The sequence below is a fragment of the Monomorium pharaonis genome, chromosome 10 (genome assembly GCF_013373865.1).
Source record: "Monomorium pharaonis isolate MP-MQ-018 chromosome 10, ASM1337386v2, whole genome shotgun sequence".
Lineage (NCBI taxonomy): Eukaryota > Metazoa > Arthropoda > Insecta > Hymenoptera > Formicidae > Monomorium > Monomorium pharaonis.
In genome coordinates, this window is record NC_050476.1 from 17,072,280 (window position 1) to 17,092,026 (window position 19,747).

At 29.3% G+C, this 19,747-nt stretch overlaps 1 protein-coding gene across 1 annotated transcript; it reads right to left on the reverse strand.

The window, feature by feature from the left end:
* Nucleotides 1-430: 430 nt before the first annotated feature.
* On the reverse strand, nt 431-19,418 carry LOC105832525 (mitochondrial glutamate carrier 1). Its single transcript, XM_012673562.3, has 8 exons — nt 19,095-19,418; nt 9,316-9,385; nt 8,917-9,051; nt 8,447-8,596; nt 5,527-5,663; nt 4,766-4,951; nt 3,412-3,562; nt 431-2,199 (listed from the first exon to the last, which is right to left on the reverse strand). The coding sequence occupies exons 2-8, from the start codon at nt 9,357-9,359 to the stop codon at nt 2,061-2,063; spliced, it is 942 nt and encodes a 313-aa protein (XP_012529016.1). The 5' UTR covers nt 9,360-9,385; nt 19,095-19,418; the 3' UTR covers nt 431-2,060.
* Between the last annotated feature and the right edge of the window lie 329 nt (nt 19,419-19,747).

Genomic DNA, 19,747 nt, shown 5'->3' on the forward strand with positions numbered 1-19,747 from the left:
TAATAATAACATAATGTCATTGTAAATTATTAATGTTAATATTATTATTATCTTATCATCAATATTATTATAAAAAATATAATTAATAAAGTAAAATAAATGAAATAAATATAAGAAATTATAATTCTTATATCTCCGTAAATGATTTAAAACTGTGAAAAAAGGAAATTGTATAATGTGTATACGAATTTTATATTACGCATATTTACCTTAAAATATTTGGAGATAATAGTTTTTCTCGAGAAATTTTTTTTTTAGACGGACACGCTCGTGGTTATTTATTATAACCGTATTATACGTCATTAATAGTAAACCAAATGGTCTTCTTAGAAATAGGGTGAAGTATCGTAAAGAATTTATATTAATTAGTATTATTAGATCACAAAAATAATCTGTGTCATCGTATACCAATATATTCTTGTATTACAAATTAAGGCGTAAACAAATTATATTGTTGTTAACGAAGTGCGACAAAGAACGTTACACACATATACACATGCTGTTAAACGAAAAAGAGTAGCATTAAGTAATTATAAGTTTAATTTACTATTGACGCAATTTATCATTCATTAAATTTAATAAACGTATTGTATGTAATTCGTCTCTTTCGTGCTATCGTAGCACGCAAGGTTATAGGATTTATTGTATAACAACCAATGTGATGATCCAAGACAATTTGCGAGAAGAAACAGAACTCTAGCAGAAATAGACAACATAAATTTTGCTTTTTTTAAATAAAGGACTGAACGAAATGAGTGTACGAAACAAAACATGTATGATAATTCCTACATGTTTAATAAATGTTTGAAGCTTAACACAATTTATTTTAATTTATATCTTTACCTCACACTCCGCGTATTATTCTCAATTTCAAATGCACACATAAACTTTCGCTATTACTTTTTAATCCTTCTCTTTCTTAAAATTAAAAAGAACCGAATTGTTTTTAAAAAATTATATTATCAAAAAACAGATATGTATATTTTATATGTTTCATCTTAACGCATCTGCATTTGTATTAAACAGCTTTTTTTAGATCGACGTTCTTGAAGCCGAAGAAATTGCTGCCGGAATTAATGAACGATAAGTATCAAAAAGTGGAAAAAAAAATAAAGGAGGAACAGAAATTATTAAAAAGAAGCACACAGCATTTGTTTTAAAGATTCTGTAATATTTTTACTTATATTACATATGGCCGTAAAGATTGCTTAGTGTTGACACAAGGTAAAAATTAAGAAAATTAGATAACGAATGTGGAGCTTTAACAAAATATTCTATTATGCCAAAATATTCTATTATGCATTATCTATTATAACAAAAACTATTTAAAAAATATCACGTTGAATCTTCTTAATGTCTTTAATGTATTTGTATAATTGACTATAATTGGCTAGTCTGGTAGATGTAACAATAAAGATCCTGACATACGTACATATGTCTTTTAACGACATTTAATTCGTGGACAGGATCTCTCATATAATTAATAGAATCTATAAAACATGAGGAAGAGATGAAGAGAAGCGCTATTACTATATGGAAAAATGCATGTACGACCTAAATATTAAATAACACGTAATTGGTACAGCTGCGAAGTATCTATGATTCCTTTTATGATGGTGTCTTAACGTTTCGATGTTTTTAATACATCCATCAACGCAGCGATATAATTCTACGTTGCAAGAACACACAATGTGTTAAAGACGAACGTACATTGATTCCGTTGTATTTGATTTATAGTTTTAATGCACTTCACGGATATGGACATAAAAGATAGGATCATATATCATATATATATATATGATCTGTTATACATCATATAGTTTCATTCAATTATATATCGATTTTGTTATATAATTCGCGACCTGCGAGAATTACAATTCCAATTTTAACTTTCTTTCATATATGTATAAGCGATCACATGAGATCCTATTCATTTAACAGCAACATCCTTATTGCGACAAAGAGCAAAAAGTTCAAGCAAAAATACAACTACGATCTACAATGATTATTGTCAGTTTCCCAGAGCTTTTGAACGGCAAGTAATCGGCGATATGGCGATTTCACTTCAATCCCAGCAACCATTCAGCCACGCCGAGATAATAAACGGTTTGTGCAATTCCGAACAACGGCGCTATGACTATCATTCGGCAAGCGCCGCCTTTGAAGAACGCCCTCGGTCCTTCGTTCTTAAATGTCTTCCTACAAGCCGAAAGTAATTATTGTAAAATGTTGCACTTCCGTAATTTAAAATCTAAACGTACATAAATTCATACAAAAAAAAACAGTATTAAATTAAAACTATATATTCTATTTAACAATCGTTTTTTATATATGTATAAGCAAAAAATTATATTGTTTGAAACAATGATGAAAATAATTTAATCTTCTTAAGAGAATTTAATGTTAAATTTTAGCAAAATATTGTATTTTTATTTTAACATTATAATAATTATCTACAAAGCAAATATGATTGTTTTTATAAAAAAATATTTTTAAAAATATTAAAAAATGTTAATTCTTGGTCTGAAGATATTGTCATTTTTTATATAATTGAATAATATCAAGAAAAAATACAAAATAAGAATATTTTGTATTTTTTCTTGATAAAATTATAAAAAATTTTTGTATAAGCAAGTTATGTCTAATGTTATATAATTTAATTAACTATATATATAAACTCATTTAAATATATCTAATATTAAAAAAAAATGTTCTTAAAACAAAAATGTTTTTTTTTCTGCTAATATAATATCATATTTAAAGTTTAAGGTAGTTCTCCAGTTCAAAAAAGGTGGAAAAGAATTATTTTTCGTACATATCTTTTAACCCAAGAACTTTTGGCAGCACTATCTTCAAAATAATAAATAATGAACAATATTTAAATAATAAAAAAGTACTTAAAATTTTTTTCTTTCTATATTAATGAGCATTGATGTGGCAAAAGTTAAAAAAGAAACAAATACTTATAATAATATTATAATTTAAATATAGTAAAAAGTGACGTTGTTACATTTTTATATGTGATATGTTTAAAGAAAATTATATAATCTATCATCTATTACATGTCACAAAAATAATGCGAGAAAATGTATGTTTAATTTTTTCATTTTAAAATATCTCAAAAAAATTTCTTTAACTTAAATTTTTTAAAATTGAATTTAATTTAACTTTTAAATTAAATTACTTAAAACTCTTTTTTCTATAAAACTCTTAACTTTATTTTAAAAAGTTATTTTAAAAAATTATACAATAAAACAATTTTTTTAAATGAAAATATCTATATATTAATCATAAATTTATTCTCAACATTTAATCAATTTTAATATTATGTAAAAAGACAGGAGAACTTCTTTGAGATTTAAGTTTAAATTCATGACTGAATAAGCAGATATTTAATTCCGAGAGACTTACAATATACAGTCTACTACTCCGTTGTACGTTGGATCACCAGGTGCTTTTTTGATAACTTGTAGTCTAGTTTTGATTACGTCGAATGGATTTACCATTAATGCGGCTGTCGAGCCGGCAGCGCATCCGGCAAGGAATGAACACCAGAAGACGGCTAATGAACGATATTATTTGATATATCTTTGTTAAGATTAATCGTATACGATAACGTAAGGGTGTTTATTTAACTTGTGAAAGACTTCCCAAATTTTCCAGAAATTTTGTTCAAAATTCTAGGGAAGATTAAAGAATTTGAAATAAATTTATTTTAGTAGAGAAAGAGAATTAATACTGACATTCCACTTTGTTTTTGTGAGAATTTTTTTTAAACAAAAGTTAAAAGTAAATTTTTTTCTTTAATTATTTTATTATAATGCAAACTCGATTAAACAATAAATATAGCATATATTCTCATGTGACTCGGCATTTTTTAGGGGAAAAAAATTATTAAATTTTAATAAAAAAGAAGCCAATGATCCGCTATAGGGTCTTTGTGTAGAAATTATGTTGCCTCTAGATATATAACAAAATATTTTACTTTATTATTTTGTTATACATCTAGAGACAATATTTCGACTATAATTTCTACACAAAAACTCTGTAATGGCTTATTGGCTTTTTCTTCGTTAAAATTTGATAATTTATCATTAGAGCCTTAAGGGGATCCGGGAGTGACAGAGTTACCGACATTTTTTGGGGAACTTGGATTTTCGAATTGGAGTAACAGAATGCAAAATCCTTTTACAGGATTAAAGTACGCACAAAAATGAAGGGGGCGACGTACGATTTGTTCTGATAAATAAAAAAAAATTGTTATTTATTAGTCACCTAACGACAATATTTGCTTCATACAAAAAATCTATAGTTTATATGTATAAAATAATCACGTCGCCCCCTAGAAAAAACTCTCAGGAATAATATCGTGCAATTAGAAATAAGATTAGAATCCTAGAAAAAAAGATTCGCATTCCGCAAATTGGAAAATAAAAAAACGAAAATTTGGGTTATGTACACGTAAAAAGTCGATAAGTAGAGCAATATAAGAAAAATTTTTTTCGTTTTCAATATAAAATCCAATTTATAGATTAATATTAATATGTGTACTTTAATTCTGGAAAAGGATTTCTAAATCTATACAAGAAATACATATAAAATCTCATTAATGATGTGCACGAATGACTCTACCTTATCGACCTCGATCAAATTTCAAAGGCACTCCTGGATCCCCTTAAACAGGCTAAATTTCATGAAAATTCTGGGTTTTTTCTATAGTACCTTTTTCTATACTAAATATCCTGGTAACTACATTGATACTCACATAAACCATCTTCTCGTTTTGGCCCAAGATCATTTAGTCTAGCGAACAGAGGGAAGTAAATAACGGAAAATGTGACGTCTCTGAGTGCTGTGGCTCCAGTTCCTTGGTATAGCCCCAGTATACCTCGTTTCTTAAGTAAATTCACTGTTAACGACCAAGCGGATACCTTTGGCACTGCTTTACCCGCTGCAACAGTAATGCGTTATGCAATTTATTGCTAAAAGCATAAACAAGCGTAATAATTCTGAAACAGTGCAGATGTTTCTGTGTTTTAGAGGCCCTTTGTAAATACTGAGCGAATCGTATCAATTAATTATCTCTGATTTTTATTTGCTATCGTCATTATTTCCATATCGAAAAATAAAATTTTATAATTATTTCCATACCGACAAATAAAACTTCATAATTATCATTTAATATAAATAATAATTAATTAAATAAATTTTAATTAACAATTATTAAATTTAATCTTATAACAGTAATTATATATTAATTTACACAACATTTTTACCTTAATATTGTACACATATATGTAAATTTCTAAAATATACAGTCGGCCATGGCAATTAATACAATAAAAGATACAATAAATAAGAAGTGCAAGACTGTTGTTTGAAGTTACAAAGTTATTAGTAATGTAATAATGATAAAAAGACGTAGATATCGCACGCAATAGCCGCAAACCATGAATAAAAATTTCGCTGCATTCGACCAATCGCTAGAGGAACCTTGAGAAGTTATTGAGTACTTTCTTTCGTTACCTTCCTTAGCTGCCATGGCCACTCTGCCAGCATCTTGCATTTGTATTTTAAGAAGTTCCATCGGAGTGGTAACAATTATTTGGCATGCTCCCGCCAAGCCACCGGCGAGCATTTCACGTTCTATTGGCAATTGTTGTCTGGACAACAGAGATTAAGACAGTCCTAGGATCACGGCGTTAAAAAAAAAATCTCAGTACATGAGACAAAACTGGCACATAACTGACCGGTCTTCGAAAAATCGAGGGAAAAAGTGTTATGTGTCTTGAAAAATTCATCACATCAAAAATGTTCTTCGTAATCGATTAATATGTTTAACAAGCAGATAAGCTTTACCGAGATCAACTTTCCTAATTAAACAAGCAAGTACATTCCATCAATCCATTGTTTTAAAACTGATTTTTGATTATCATCTCAGTCGTTCAATCATGTAACATAATCGTAACATTTTTAACGTTTGTGGAACATAAAAAATTGATTTCAAAGTTTTTGAGAATAAAATGTGATTATCTGAAATTCCAATTCATTGTCATCTTTCCGAATTATCAGAGAGTGCCAGTCTTGGTACAAGGGAAGTCATTCAATGCTAGTGGCATGATAAGCAATATTTGTCAAACACCTTAACAGACTGCAGAGCATCAAAATAGATTGGCAAGGAACGTAAATAAAGCAAACTGTTAACTTCATGATCTGCAATTTATTTGTAATTCTAACAGCATAACGTGATAATACTCTAAGCATTTCACAAATAATTATAAAATTATTCAGTATATCAGAAAGTAAATAAATAAAAGAAACAAGATAGGCTACGACTTATAATTGTAAACTAAAAGAAAATAGAAAATTAAGATACAGTAAGTACTAGCTGATATTTAAGAGATTAACTAGTAACTTTATCGGATTGTTTCTGATTAAGTTTGTACATTTTTTGATATATTATCATTCTTGGATCATTCTAAAAAAAGTAAGGAAGAAAAGGGGAAAGCAAAAATTACCCTGCTCTCGTCGATTGCTTGCAAGTCGGTTAGCTAGTTACGGTTGCTCGCATCGTTTACCAGGTCATTTAACTCGGAAATTACATTCAAACAGGTAGCGTCAGTTGTCTAGAATTACAGAATAATATATTTCAATACGCTTTGTGACAATGAGATTTTGGCATAATAGCGCGAGCTCAACTTCATTTCCTCACTTTTTTCAAGCTGTATAGAGCAAACCGTGCTCATCATCTTAAAATTTATTAATAATTAAACTAAAAAATTCAGAAAGAAAGTTTAATATTATAATATTAATAAAAATTTATTTTTACTAAAGAAATTAATTTCATAGAAAAATGTATAGGCAATAATTCTGTAAACTGTATCAGCAGAATATACATTTGAATATATTTGAGGATATATTATAAACTTAAAATTCAAACAAAAAAATACAAGAAAAATGCAATACCGTTGGCTTATTCTTGCACATCAATAAATTTTAATTCGTGTATTGAATATTGAATGTTAGCCAACTGTTTTCAATCTCACTCACGGTAATAAAAAAACTATTCTTTTCTAGTTACTGATAACTCTTTGGTATATTAAACAAATATGTACTTTATGTGTAACTAATTTGGAAAGACAGTGTCAATGTTAATTGCAAGCAGTTATTGAAACAAATCAAAATAATAATGATTAGCAACAAGGATAAGTATATTCTAGGGCATATTAAATAAAATACTATGATGCTCTGCTGATCAAATGATACAGCACTACATACTAATTTTTGGGGCTTTCCAATTATATTTTACTTGAAAAATTATACATATTGTTATTTTGTTACATTTTTTAATTGAGATAAATGATATAATTAAATTTCGGTAGCTAATGCTTTTGGTGATAACATTTTTCGCCTTTAGATAATACATAAAATCTATTAAAGCAATAGAAGAGAATAAATACAAATTTAATATGTTAAAAAAGAAATATAATATATTTAAAATACATACTTTTTATTTAAAAAATTAAAAATATATAACTTTTTAAACTTTTAGTCAAATAATTTTTGTATCTATGTTCTACTTGGTGCATGCAATTTAACCTAATCAATACTGCGTGGCTTCTCACTTTGCTATTAACGTAATTTAAACCTGCTATGGCTTCGCAAATACTTGTTTACACTTTATTAATTAAAAACAGGAGTTATTAATTTAACGAATTAATTTAATTTAAAAAATTAATGCAATGTTGATTATCATGTTTGTAACAGTTTGCAAATGCTTGCGTCATCACGATTTATTATAATGACGCAATTTAATAAACGTTTTCCCTTTATTATATAAATTTAGCCAAAGAATTGATGTTAATTTTATTTAACACAGTTAATTGGAAAGCCCGTTCTACAAATTTTACATCATTAATCCAAAGGAAATTTTATCATCCGAAATATATTTCATGCTAATCCATTTGCCATAAACTTTGAATAAATCCCTTTAAAATACACAAATATTAAATACAATAAAAAAAATAATTGTTAAACACGGATAATTAGGACTTTCAATGAAAACAAAAGATGGCACATATAAGAAAAAGAAAAGAAGTTATACGTTTAAAAAATAAAAGAATATATTGTTAAGTATTACATAGGGAACGCGAAAGAGATTTAAATTTATTTGAAATTATAAATCTATAAAGAGAATCTATTTGAGGAAATAAATTTACTAATACGAATATTACATCATCATGGATACATAAGGGCAATCTTCCTAATCTAGAAACATTTTGACAGTATACACAGTGCGACTAAACAACTCCCATGCTCACCTCTTGTGGGTTAGCTTTTGTTCTAGCAATGTTACATACAGAGAGCGGGAGAAAAAGCACACGTCACAAGCTTATACTTTCAATATAATGTGAAAAAATTATATGATATATTGTTTGCAACATACCCGGGTCCGAGAGACAAATAATGTCTAAATGTATCATTGGCAGTAAGTTTAATTGCTTTCTCGGGTGTAATTAACAATATATTTACAGCAGATCCTTTATACATTCCAAAGTAACCTTCTGCTTTGTATGTCTTTTTAAAGCAATCAAACCTGGAAAAAATTGTATACATTTGATTATGATAAATCTCTTTTGTTTTGTACTTCTTGGATTTCATCTCTTTCACTTAAAAATCAGGTTATACATTTATTTCACACATTAAAGAAAACGTAAAAAGTAAAATAAAAAGGTTTATAAAATAGAGATAATAATTTCTTTGCATATTATCAATGGATTAAAAATAATATCCAAATTAATATTTTGAAATCAGTCATTTTTTTAATAATTAAAATATTATTTTCGATTAACGATGCATAACCATATAGCTATTATAAGTTATTTATGAATTATTAATTTTCAAATAAATACTTGCATTGATTTATACATGGGTTCGCCACTTGGACCGACAACTTGATTTTGTAGTCTTGTTTTAACCAAATCGAGTGGAAAGACTACGGACACGCCAATAATTCCGGCAATGCCGCCATTTATAATTTTTGGTATAAGTCTGAAAAGGATAGACGCGCGTAACGTTATATTACATCAATATACAGTTTCTACAAGTATATTAAACTATTATATTTTTAAATAGAGATTTGTAAAAAGAGGAATATATTTATTATGCCATTTTTTAATAATTTTATTTAAAAGATTTAAAAATAAAATTATAACGCTTCTAAATCAGCACAATTCCAATTTTAGATATTTTTTGATTTGTTGTTTTACAATTTATTGTCATTTTGCAAGTAAGATTTCATAGAAAAAAACATACTTGAACTGTTCTGCGGATTTCACAGCTGGACTATTTTGTGCCATGGCTAATATGAATTAGAATCCCGCACCTGTCAAAGAAATTGAAAGAATTAATGGAAAATTATATCAGTACTAATACCAAATTGACGATAAGAAAAAGAATAATTTTTTTCTACTAATGGTAATGATAATTATTTTAATAATTCTATAAATATAAACATGCACAAAATATTCTTATTTGTAGTAGCAAAACCTTGAAATTGAGAAGGTATATTTGTCCGCAAAATTGATGGTGACACTGCCAGTGTAGTGTCAGTTGAGTTACAAACGTTAACTGTGATACTGCAAGGTCGCGCTAAATGCTAATCAAAATATTGTGCCAAAACTTAAAGGCCACTTCATCACATAAAGCACTTTTGCAACGTGCCTGTTGGACAAATTGCATTTTCCTGGCAGACATTTATGTGATTTCTAGCGAAAAATCTCTGAAGTTTCTTAAAATTCTTCATAATTTTTCAGAATTCTTATACAGATTTTAGAACTTTTCAGAATGTCTGTATAATTTAAAAATTTTTTAGAGAATTTTTTAGATTAGAAAGTTTATGCCTTTTCCAGGATTTTTTACACGCACACACGCACGCACACATGCACACATGCACACACACATGCACACAGCGTTCTCTGTCAAAAAGACCACCCCCTGTTCACTTCAATTTTTGAAATAAAATGTTCTAAAGGAGCTTGAAATTTTGTTTAAAGTGAATATTTTTTTTATGCTGTTAGGTTTTTTGAAAATTTGAAATAATGGACATAGAATCGCAACTAGAATGGAAAAAATTAATAGTGTAAATAAATGTGCAGAATGTGATGTGGATATAAAAATAATCGCGAAGTGTTTTAAATGATAAGCCTCCACGCATTAGAGATTTCTATGTCCGGTGTACTAATGTTATGGTATTTGTAAATACAGTGGATAATAGAGTACGGTTTGGGACTATTCTTTAACAAGATAATTCTCACTTTATTCTCAAATAATAAAAACTGCAAAACATGCCAATCGTGATTGTATCTCCACTCACGCTATTCACGTGCATCGAGTACATATGGAAATTTTAATTTTGCGCGCTATTTCAAAGCACTAGAACTTCTAGCACAAGAACGAGACAAATAATTCGTGAGCAAATAATGGACAAACAATGGAAAAACGTTTGTAAAAAAAAATTTTGCAATTTTTAACATTGGGGAGTCTGTATAAAATTGGCCCTCCCAAAATTGATGTATAACATAAAACTAGAAAGGGTCAATCAAAATTCTACCGAGATTCGTGAATTTTCAATATTGGAAAGTAACTTTGCACATGTGGCAATTTGCCTTATATTTATCTTTAACAATTTCGAATACATCGGCATTGAAGCAAAACGTATATAACAATGTATATATTGATTTCCAGCAATTTAACAGTAAGAGCAACATCAAAGTTGATCTTGCGTTGCTAACGGCATAGTATGATTCTATAAATTATGACAAGATAATGGTAGCAAATAATGATGATTTCAAAGTTGCATGTTGCTGGTAAGTTGCTATCAAAAGTTCTCATATCATGAAGACATCAATTTGCCGACAAAAGCAAACTCAGTTGCCACAATTCTGATAGCAATACATGATATAATTGCAAGCAACATTTTAGCAATAATATTACGTAAAATGTAATATCATCGATACATTTACATATATAGAATAGAAATTTAGGAATATTCCGTCACTGAGAAAAATTTTTTATTATATGAATAAGATATATTTGGTAAAATGCATTTTAATGAAACTAAACAGAATTTTTGATTAGTATAATTAAATTTACTCTTTTATCAAGTTAGAAAGTTTAACAAACTTAACTAGTTTGTTGAACTTTCTAACTTGATAAAAGATTAAATTTAATTATACTAATCAAAAATTCTGTTTAGTTTCATTAAAATGTAGTAAGAATGTAGTAAGAATTTGATTAAAGAGTTAACACATGTGTGATCAAACGAAAAAATATAAGGGTAATCCCGATGAATTTTCGAAGTTAAGGCATTTTTTTCGATCTATTTTTAGTTTTTGCAAAATATCTCTTGTGCTGTAACTTTTTTGATTTTTTAACTGGAATATTCTTTTTCTTCAAACTTCAAACTATTCATGTTAAAAAATGGTTTAAAATTAGTGTATTAATTAACGATTTCTGAGATTCAGTATATTTATAGATAGCACTCGGAGTATTTTGAATTATATTCGTGTTAGTATAGTCAGTCAAGATGTCGAAACGACACGAGTGTGCTTCGAGAGAGACGCTGTACTAATAAATTTAATTTTTATGAGTTTTTAAAAATATTAAGGGTATCCTAAAGTGCCCGTCAAACTTGATCGGAGTTGATAATGTAGAGTCATTCGTGCATACCATTAACAAGATTTCGTATGTATTTCTTTTACAGATTCGGAAATCTTTTTCCACAATTAATGTGTATTAATATTATCATATGAACTGGATTTTATACCGATCAAGTTTGAGAGGCAGTCCAGCATCTCCTTAAGTGTAAACCATTTTTCTTTTGTGCTCTTTTGTGAACGGTTTACTTTTGTGCCCTTTTGTGAACGGTACTACTTTTATGTCATTTATTTTCCACTTTATACTAATATTTATTCTTATTACTTTATATGAATTTAAGGGGATTCTAATGTCATCTGTTTGACCGATATTTTTTTCATTAAACCAATCTTTTAATTGGCTTTATAGAATATATCGCAAAACTCTTTTACAGAATTAAAGTACATACAAAAACCTAGAGGAATACGGTCGATTTAATATCAAAAACGAAAAAAAATCATTTTTGGTACGTAGAGCTGTCACTTAATGCGTATTCCTTTAGGGATAACATATACAATAGTGTGTAATTCAAACTAAGATTAAAAGTCTAGAAAAAAAATTAGTTTTATGAACTTTTTATAATTGCAAATACAGATAGGTTAGAAAAAGAACAGTAAATAAAATGTTTTTCAGACTGTTCTTTTTCTAACCTATCTGTATTTGCAATTATAAAAAGTTCATAAAACTAATTTTTTTTCTAGACTTTTAATCTTAGTTTGAATTACACACTATTGTATATGTTATCCCTAAAGGAATACGCATTAAGTGACAGCTCTACGTACCAAAAATGATTTTTTTTCGTTTTTGATATTAAATCGACCGTATTCCTCTAGGTTTTTGTATGTACTTTAATTCTGTAAAAGAGTTTTGCGATATATTCTATAAAGCCAATTAAAAGATTGGTTTAATGAAAAAAATATCGGTCAAACAGATGACATTAGAATCCCCTTAAATTTATATAAAGTAATAAGAATAAATATTAGTATAAAGTGGAAAATAAATGACATAAAAGTAGTACCGTTCACAAAAGGGCACAAAAGTAAACCGTTCACAAAAGAGCACAAAAGAAAAATGGTTTACACTTAAGGAGATGCTGGACTGCCTCTCAAACTTGATCGGGGTCGATAATGTATGCTATGTATAGTCATTCGTGCACATCATTAATGAGATTTTGTATATATTTCTTTTATAGATTTGGAAATTCTTTTCCAGAATTAAAGTACACATATTAATATCAATCTGTGAATTGGATTTTATATCGAGAACCAAAAAATTTTTTTCATATTACTCTACTTATCGACTTCTTCTGAATGCGCACTTACACATCATACATACGAGATTTTCATCAAAAGAAATCATTATACTGAAGCGTCTAAGCTCATTTCTAAAGGCACAGAATTGTTTTTTCTTGTAATGTAATGTGCGAGACACGCTTGTTTTGTACGTACAAAGTCTAAAACTTTTATACGCAGCAAATGTTTTCACGAGTCAACCGCAGGAGTCGATTACAAAACTGTCATTTTTTTTGTTCGTTTTTCATATAAACTTGTGTACAGCACACTCCGTTATTGTGTATATTTTAATTGTGAAGAAGGATTTTTAATTCTGTGTAATTAACAATAAGATTTTTTACTAAAACAATAATCGTGTTTAATCGGTAAAACAGACCCATCTTCATCCCTTTAAAAGAAAGGCGGGAAGGCACAGGCCAATGAACTGTTATGAAGCAGAGGCAGATTTTGAAGGCGTGAGCATAGATCCGCTAAGAAACTAAAAATGATGTTTTTGATATTAAAACTGATAATACGTTTAGTTATTGTTTTATTAATTTTGTGATTGTTTTTGCTGCTATTTCTGAGATAGTTGCGTGAAAATGTGCCATTCTAAAGTGAAGTTTTACGAATCGCACAAGTATGGGTTTTAAAATTAACATTTGTCTGTGAAAAATATAAATCACATAGAATTCCAAACAGTCCATTTATTAGAAATGAAATAAATCGCTGAATAGTTTTAGCAATGCGTCTGTTAGAAGTCGGCTTAAATGGCCTGATGAAAGTTACGGCAAATTTCACCCATTTTTTCCCATTCAAATTTCAAATCGAACTATGTGCCAATCAATTCTATATGATGGGACATTAATCTCAGAAAAAATTTAAATTGAGCATAGGGGTAGTTTTAGAGATACGGGAGGTTAAAGTGACTAAGTTCTTACTATTCTCAATATTGTCCAAGTACTGTATACACAAGAAAAAGATCAATACTTCTTTGATAACAGTCGGGATTTTAGTAGAATTAGTCAAAATGGTTTTCTGACTCCTCCATCCCTGCTGTTTAGTATTTTAAGGGATGGTCTTTAATTAATAGGGGTGAAGTAACAAAATCGAAATTGGTATAAATTGCAAGCAATAAAACCGAGAAACCGTTATCATTCGATATAAATGTTATTTATAATTTTAGAACGTTTTGTTGCTATAGGATAACTTTGGGAGTGGTTTTCAGGCTTTAATAATAGAGCAAAAAATTCGGGAATAGACCAACTAATTAGCAACTAATTAGCAACTAATTAGATCTAAAGGAATCCACTACATTTGTTTAATTTAAAAAAAAAATTTTTTTTGGTTGTGCTAACTTTTAATTTTAAGTTGGCACAGCTTCTATTTTCTCCGAATCGGCTGGAGCAACAAAATCGGAAATGGAGCAACTAATTAGCAACAAAAAAGCACTAAATTTCTATATAAGCTTTATTCGATTGTTCTAAAGTGGCTGTGCCAGCTTTATAGACATTATAATAACAATTACATATAAAAAAACAGATTTTCCTGTCTTTATGACAAGCAAAAATCGTATTATATTTAATTTATAGTTATGTATTGACTATTAGAGAAAAGGGATAACATTCATTATATTTTGAAAGTATATAAAAACAATTTTATGTTATTTTATCAAAATTAATTTTTATTTGCAAATAACACGGAAATAAAAAGTGGGCTGTCAACGTGTTATTTTTGCCTCTGATGTCACAAATTCAATATGACTGTGGCAAGAGGCCTTAACTTACAATTAAATATAAATTTATGGAATGTTTACTCAAATTTTGTAAAATAGCTCCTTCAGAATTCTTGGATTTTCCTCAAGGGATTTTACTCAAAATTCTAGATAAAATTAGAAAATTTTAAAATACACCTTTAAAATAAAATAATTTTATTATATCTTTCAATGCTTTCTCTTTAATCATTCAGTTACAATAAAAAGTCACTTATAAATTTTAAATATTAAATTTAAAAAGATATTAAAAAGAAATAATATAAACTGAATATAGCATATAACAATCTCTTCAAAATGCACAAATCTAACTCACCAAAAGTAAAGAATTTAAAAGGTAATTAAACATATAATGCCAATTTAGAATGACGTGTTTTCTATTATCATTATTTTTCTGAAAACTCATGAATTACAAGAGAATATATATGATAGATACGCATATTTATTGTTTGTTACTTAATTTTGTATCACAAAAAAATAAATAAACTTTTGTCAAAAAAGATAAAATTTCAATTTAAAAATAAAATAAAAATTAATTATTGTTAAGAACAAAAAATTAGTTGTTAAAAAATTCTAAAGTTTTCCGATTTTTTCCAGTAATAAATATTATAAATTTAGCATTAAAAATTTAATTATATTAATAATAAATAAAATTCTAATATATTTAACAGAAAGAAATTATGATGCTGATCTGATAATTTCTGGAAAGATTAATTTCTAGAAGAATATTTGCCAATTTTGCAATAAACTGATTAAATCAGATTTTTTATTGATACAATCAGATTTTTTTTAACGAAATAATGCAAATCTAAAATTAATTTTTCTTGCTACGTTGTCTTCACCTCGCGATAATAAAAATGGAATATTCTTTTCTTGGCACCTGGCAAGAACCAGATGGTCAATCTATATGTATTCACGTTTCCATTTGCGTAACTTCTATTTTCATTCTTTGTTTATTCTCTATATTGGAAGAATTCCGCGGCTACGATAATTTCTGCGACATTTCTGCTAGAGAATAAGGACAATTCTCATTGCAGTCGGTTGACAGTCCCTCACGCCTTTTCCGGAACCTATTTCCCTTGTTTAATTATGTATTTTGATACGTTGCGGTATCACCTTGGGAAACTATTCTCTCGGAAGACCGCAATGTCAATTGATTCGCGTGTGGGACCACGGGTTCATGTTTCTCGTTTGCACAGGACGGACATTGACATCCTACAATAATGTAATCAATGTTTGACGCCAATCGAACAGAAATTGTTATCAGCGACATACAAGACATACAATGAGCACGCGGACAAGGAGAAATCTGTCGATTGTCAACCGCGCAAATTGCTTTCATTCCTCTATCTGACCGTCCTGATCTCTTACGTAACGCTGTTCAACTGTTGTCCAAATCAATAACACTCCAGTAAAAGTTGCAATTCATTCCATATTCCTGTCCCATCAAACGAAGAAAGGAAATTTAACTTGGAGGTAATTTTTATATATTTTTCGCGAGGATGCGCAGATTTCTGCGATAAACAATCTACGATAAAAAGTCAAAGCACTTCGCGAAAAGTTAAGTGCGAAAATGATCGTTGTTGTTCAAATTGTGTACAAGGTTGCGTTTTGATATTTATTATCAATACAATAATAAGTAAAATACTCAACCGATAAAAATGTTAAACATAAAGATAAAGATGCGACTGTGTTACAAGACTGACGAAGTCGCGCAATTCACACGAGTTAAAGAAATTAAATTCGCAGAAAAAAGAATATAGGCAATTTCATCTTTATCTTTATGTTTCACTGTGAATGCTAAAGTTTTGCGGAATACATAACGTACATAGATTTTCAGAACTGTGAATATCGGAATGCAGCCTTATTCTTGCGTTGAGAGAGAGAGAGAGAGAGAGAGAGAAAAGACCGTGGATAAAACACTTCCTATTCTACTTGAGTACAAATCGAACCGTTTTAAACAAAGATATTTTTTTGTATCTGCGTAATTTTATTTGTCAAAACTTGAGAGTTATAATCTCCACATTTTGGACAAACGTGAAGGCGTTATCGAGAAAGGAAAGTTATCGGCATTATTACTATATTATTGTTATCTTATCTTTTTCTGTAGTAGCTTGTTGCAATACAGCGGACATTCTTGAGTAACTATCCTTTTAATTTATTGGACAATGATTGGGATAGAATAAAGAGTAATAATTGTTATGAAGTAATTTTAAAGATAAAATTAACACAGTACGGTAATAAAAGATTGACCTCAAAAATCGTCTGTTTTCTAGACCTTGAATTTCGAGCCAAATTGTGTGTTAGATAAAAGATTTTGATAAAACGTTACTCCTAGAAAAATTTCAAGTTTAGTTCACTTCTCAGTTTTGAGAAATGATTAAATTGGGGAAAAAAGATTTGAAAGAGTGACAACAGAATAAAGTAGAAGTATCCATTTCTGCTAATGGCTAATGGCTCGTCTAATGCCTCTCCTTAAACCTCACAATTTTTATCTGGAACATTTTTCTGAAAAATGCTTTCTTAAAGAGTTATGGCGATGGATATTTTATTATAAGATTTTCTTGGCCTACGTATATACATATGTATATATATATATATTATGAAACTGTAGAAATATATTATGAAAATAAATATTATGTACTTTTTTTCATCTATACGTTATACATGTGTATCTGTACATATAAATGTGCTAAAGTTTGAAAAGTCCACTATATCTTTACCTCCGACTCGAACTGGAATCTTCTATTTGAGTTTGCTGAAACCTGTTTTTCAACCCTCCTTTTGCCTTACTTTTGACCCCCCATTTCTCAAATATGAGGAGGGGACTCAACTTGAAATTTTTCTGGAAATAACATTTCATCATAAACTTTCATTTAGCATACAATGTAGCTCCAAATTCAAGATCCAGAAAACAGGCGACTTTTTGCCTATTTTTGGGGTCACTCTTCAAAAATAAGTCAAAACGCGTTGTATGAGGACATTATTTTATTTTTTAGAATAATTACAATGGATAATGTAATAATTGTGATTAATTATAATTAATGACATAAATAATAAATATCAACTAATAATTATAAATAATTATATATAATAATATCGGAATTTTGGCCCGATATAATCTTATATTTTTATAATTGTAATTTGTATAACTGTACAATTACAAATAAATAAATAAATAATACTAATTTACATATTTGCTAAAAATTAATGGAATAAAATAAAAGCTGATATTAATTTATAATAAAGTTGCGTTTAAATGACTGGTAGTCACCGAAGCGTCGATGGCATCACTTAATTAACTTCGAATTGATTTTCATTTTTCAACTCGAACACATCCAGGGTAAAGTATTACTGTATCAAGTTATAATAAATTTATAGACTGACAAATTCGAATTTCGGTTTTCACGATTAAAACAAAATATGATAAAATTTCTCTATATTGCAGAAATGCATGGTACGTATTCTAATGTTCTATTTTTTTGTTTTTATTATAAATTTCTGAGATAAGATTTTTTGTAGGTCAACTTCCAAATTTTTATGATTGCATATCTTTGCATAAATAGAAAAGATTTTTGTTATTTCCCACAAAATTTCAAATATATGAATAAGTAAAGGTGATTATTTGATTAAAATTAATATACATTTCTTTAAATATTATGATTTCTCTAATATTTTTATATGCAGAATAATTAGAGAAATTATATTACGTAAAAAAACATATAATTTCATTTAAAAGAATAGCGAAATTAAGAAAAATTCTAAATTTTATACAGAATTTCTACAAAATTATATGAAGAATTCTAAGAAGCATTTTAATTTGAGTCGCAAAGACATTTAACATTAAAAATCGATAAGTTCTGTTGTCACCGATTGATCTCCTCGTTCCAAGAAGATTAATAATTTCAACCAAAGATCAATACGATCGACCCTGGGCATCGCGTGCGCGAATGAGCCTTGCAGGTTATGTCGAAATCCAGGTCGCGCGAGCGACGATCAGCTGATCGAGCGTGACCGTGCTGTGTCGTTCACGAAACGGCGTTTTTCGTACAGTCGAACGAAATTCCACGATAATTGAAAATAAGACGCACGTTTATCGCGTCTTGATGTGTTCAATCGGATCAGCACTATTGTCGTAATTCTGTTAGTTATTACATTCGGAGCACGTTCGTAAAAATCAAACGCTACGCGTTCGATCTTTCCGGGGACAAAAACGCCTCTCCTCTCCGACCCGCACCCTTTCGCGCGAAAAAAAAAGAGAATTGACGGAAAACCCGATATCGCAGAATCGACGGCGAGCGAGGTCGCGACTGAGCGATAAGAAAAAAACAAGTAGGTAGATCTTGCTTACTTACCGTCAGGCGAATCCGATGTTGCACACAATTATCCTCACGCAACCGACGTTCCGACTGTTCCGAGACTGACACTGCGTGTCTGTCTGCACTCGACGATGAGCTGAGAAAGAGAGAGAGAGAGAAAGAGAGATGCGAGACCCGACGACGATTAGCCGCGAACTACCAGGAGACTCTTTTCCTTCGCGTCGGCTGATCCCGATTCCGTGAGCAGCATCAGCAATGGCACGTTGACGATGCTTTTGACAGGTGCTCCGAACATCAAGGCGGCAATTCCGTTCCAAACATCTCTCGCGAGGTGCTCCGCTCACGCGTGTGCGCACGCGCTGAAATTGCCGCTGATTTCGCAGGGTCGCCCGGAGAGAAGCCACGGAAAATCCCTCCATCCTTCGGATCTTCGATGAAGTATCAAAGGCTGCGTTCCGATATTCACTGCCAGTACTGAAAAAATCTATAGTTTCCCAGATACCACAAAATATTATCATAAATATTTATAAATATTTTACAAATTTATTTTCAAAAAATATTTTTTTAAAATTATATAATTATGGTAATTATTTAGTTTAGGGGCTTGTACTCAAATATCGATGTAATTATGCTTATTCGACGCAGTTTTGCTTCAAACGAACGAATCTGGCAGAAAAAAGCGTCGCTCT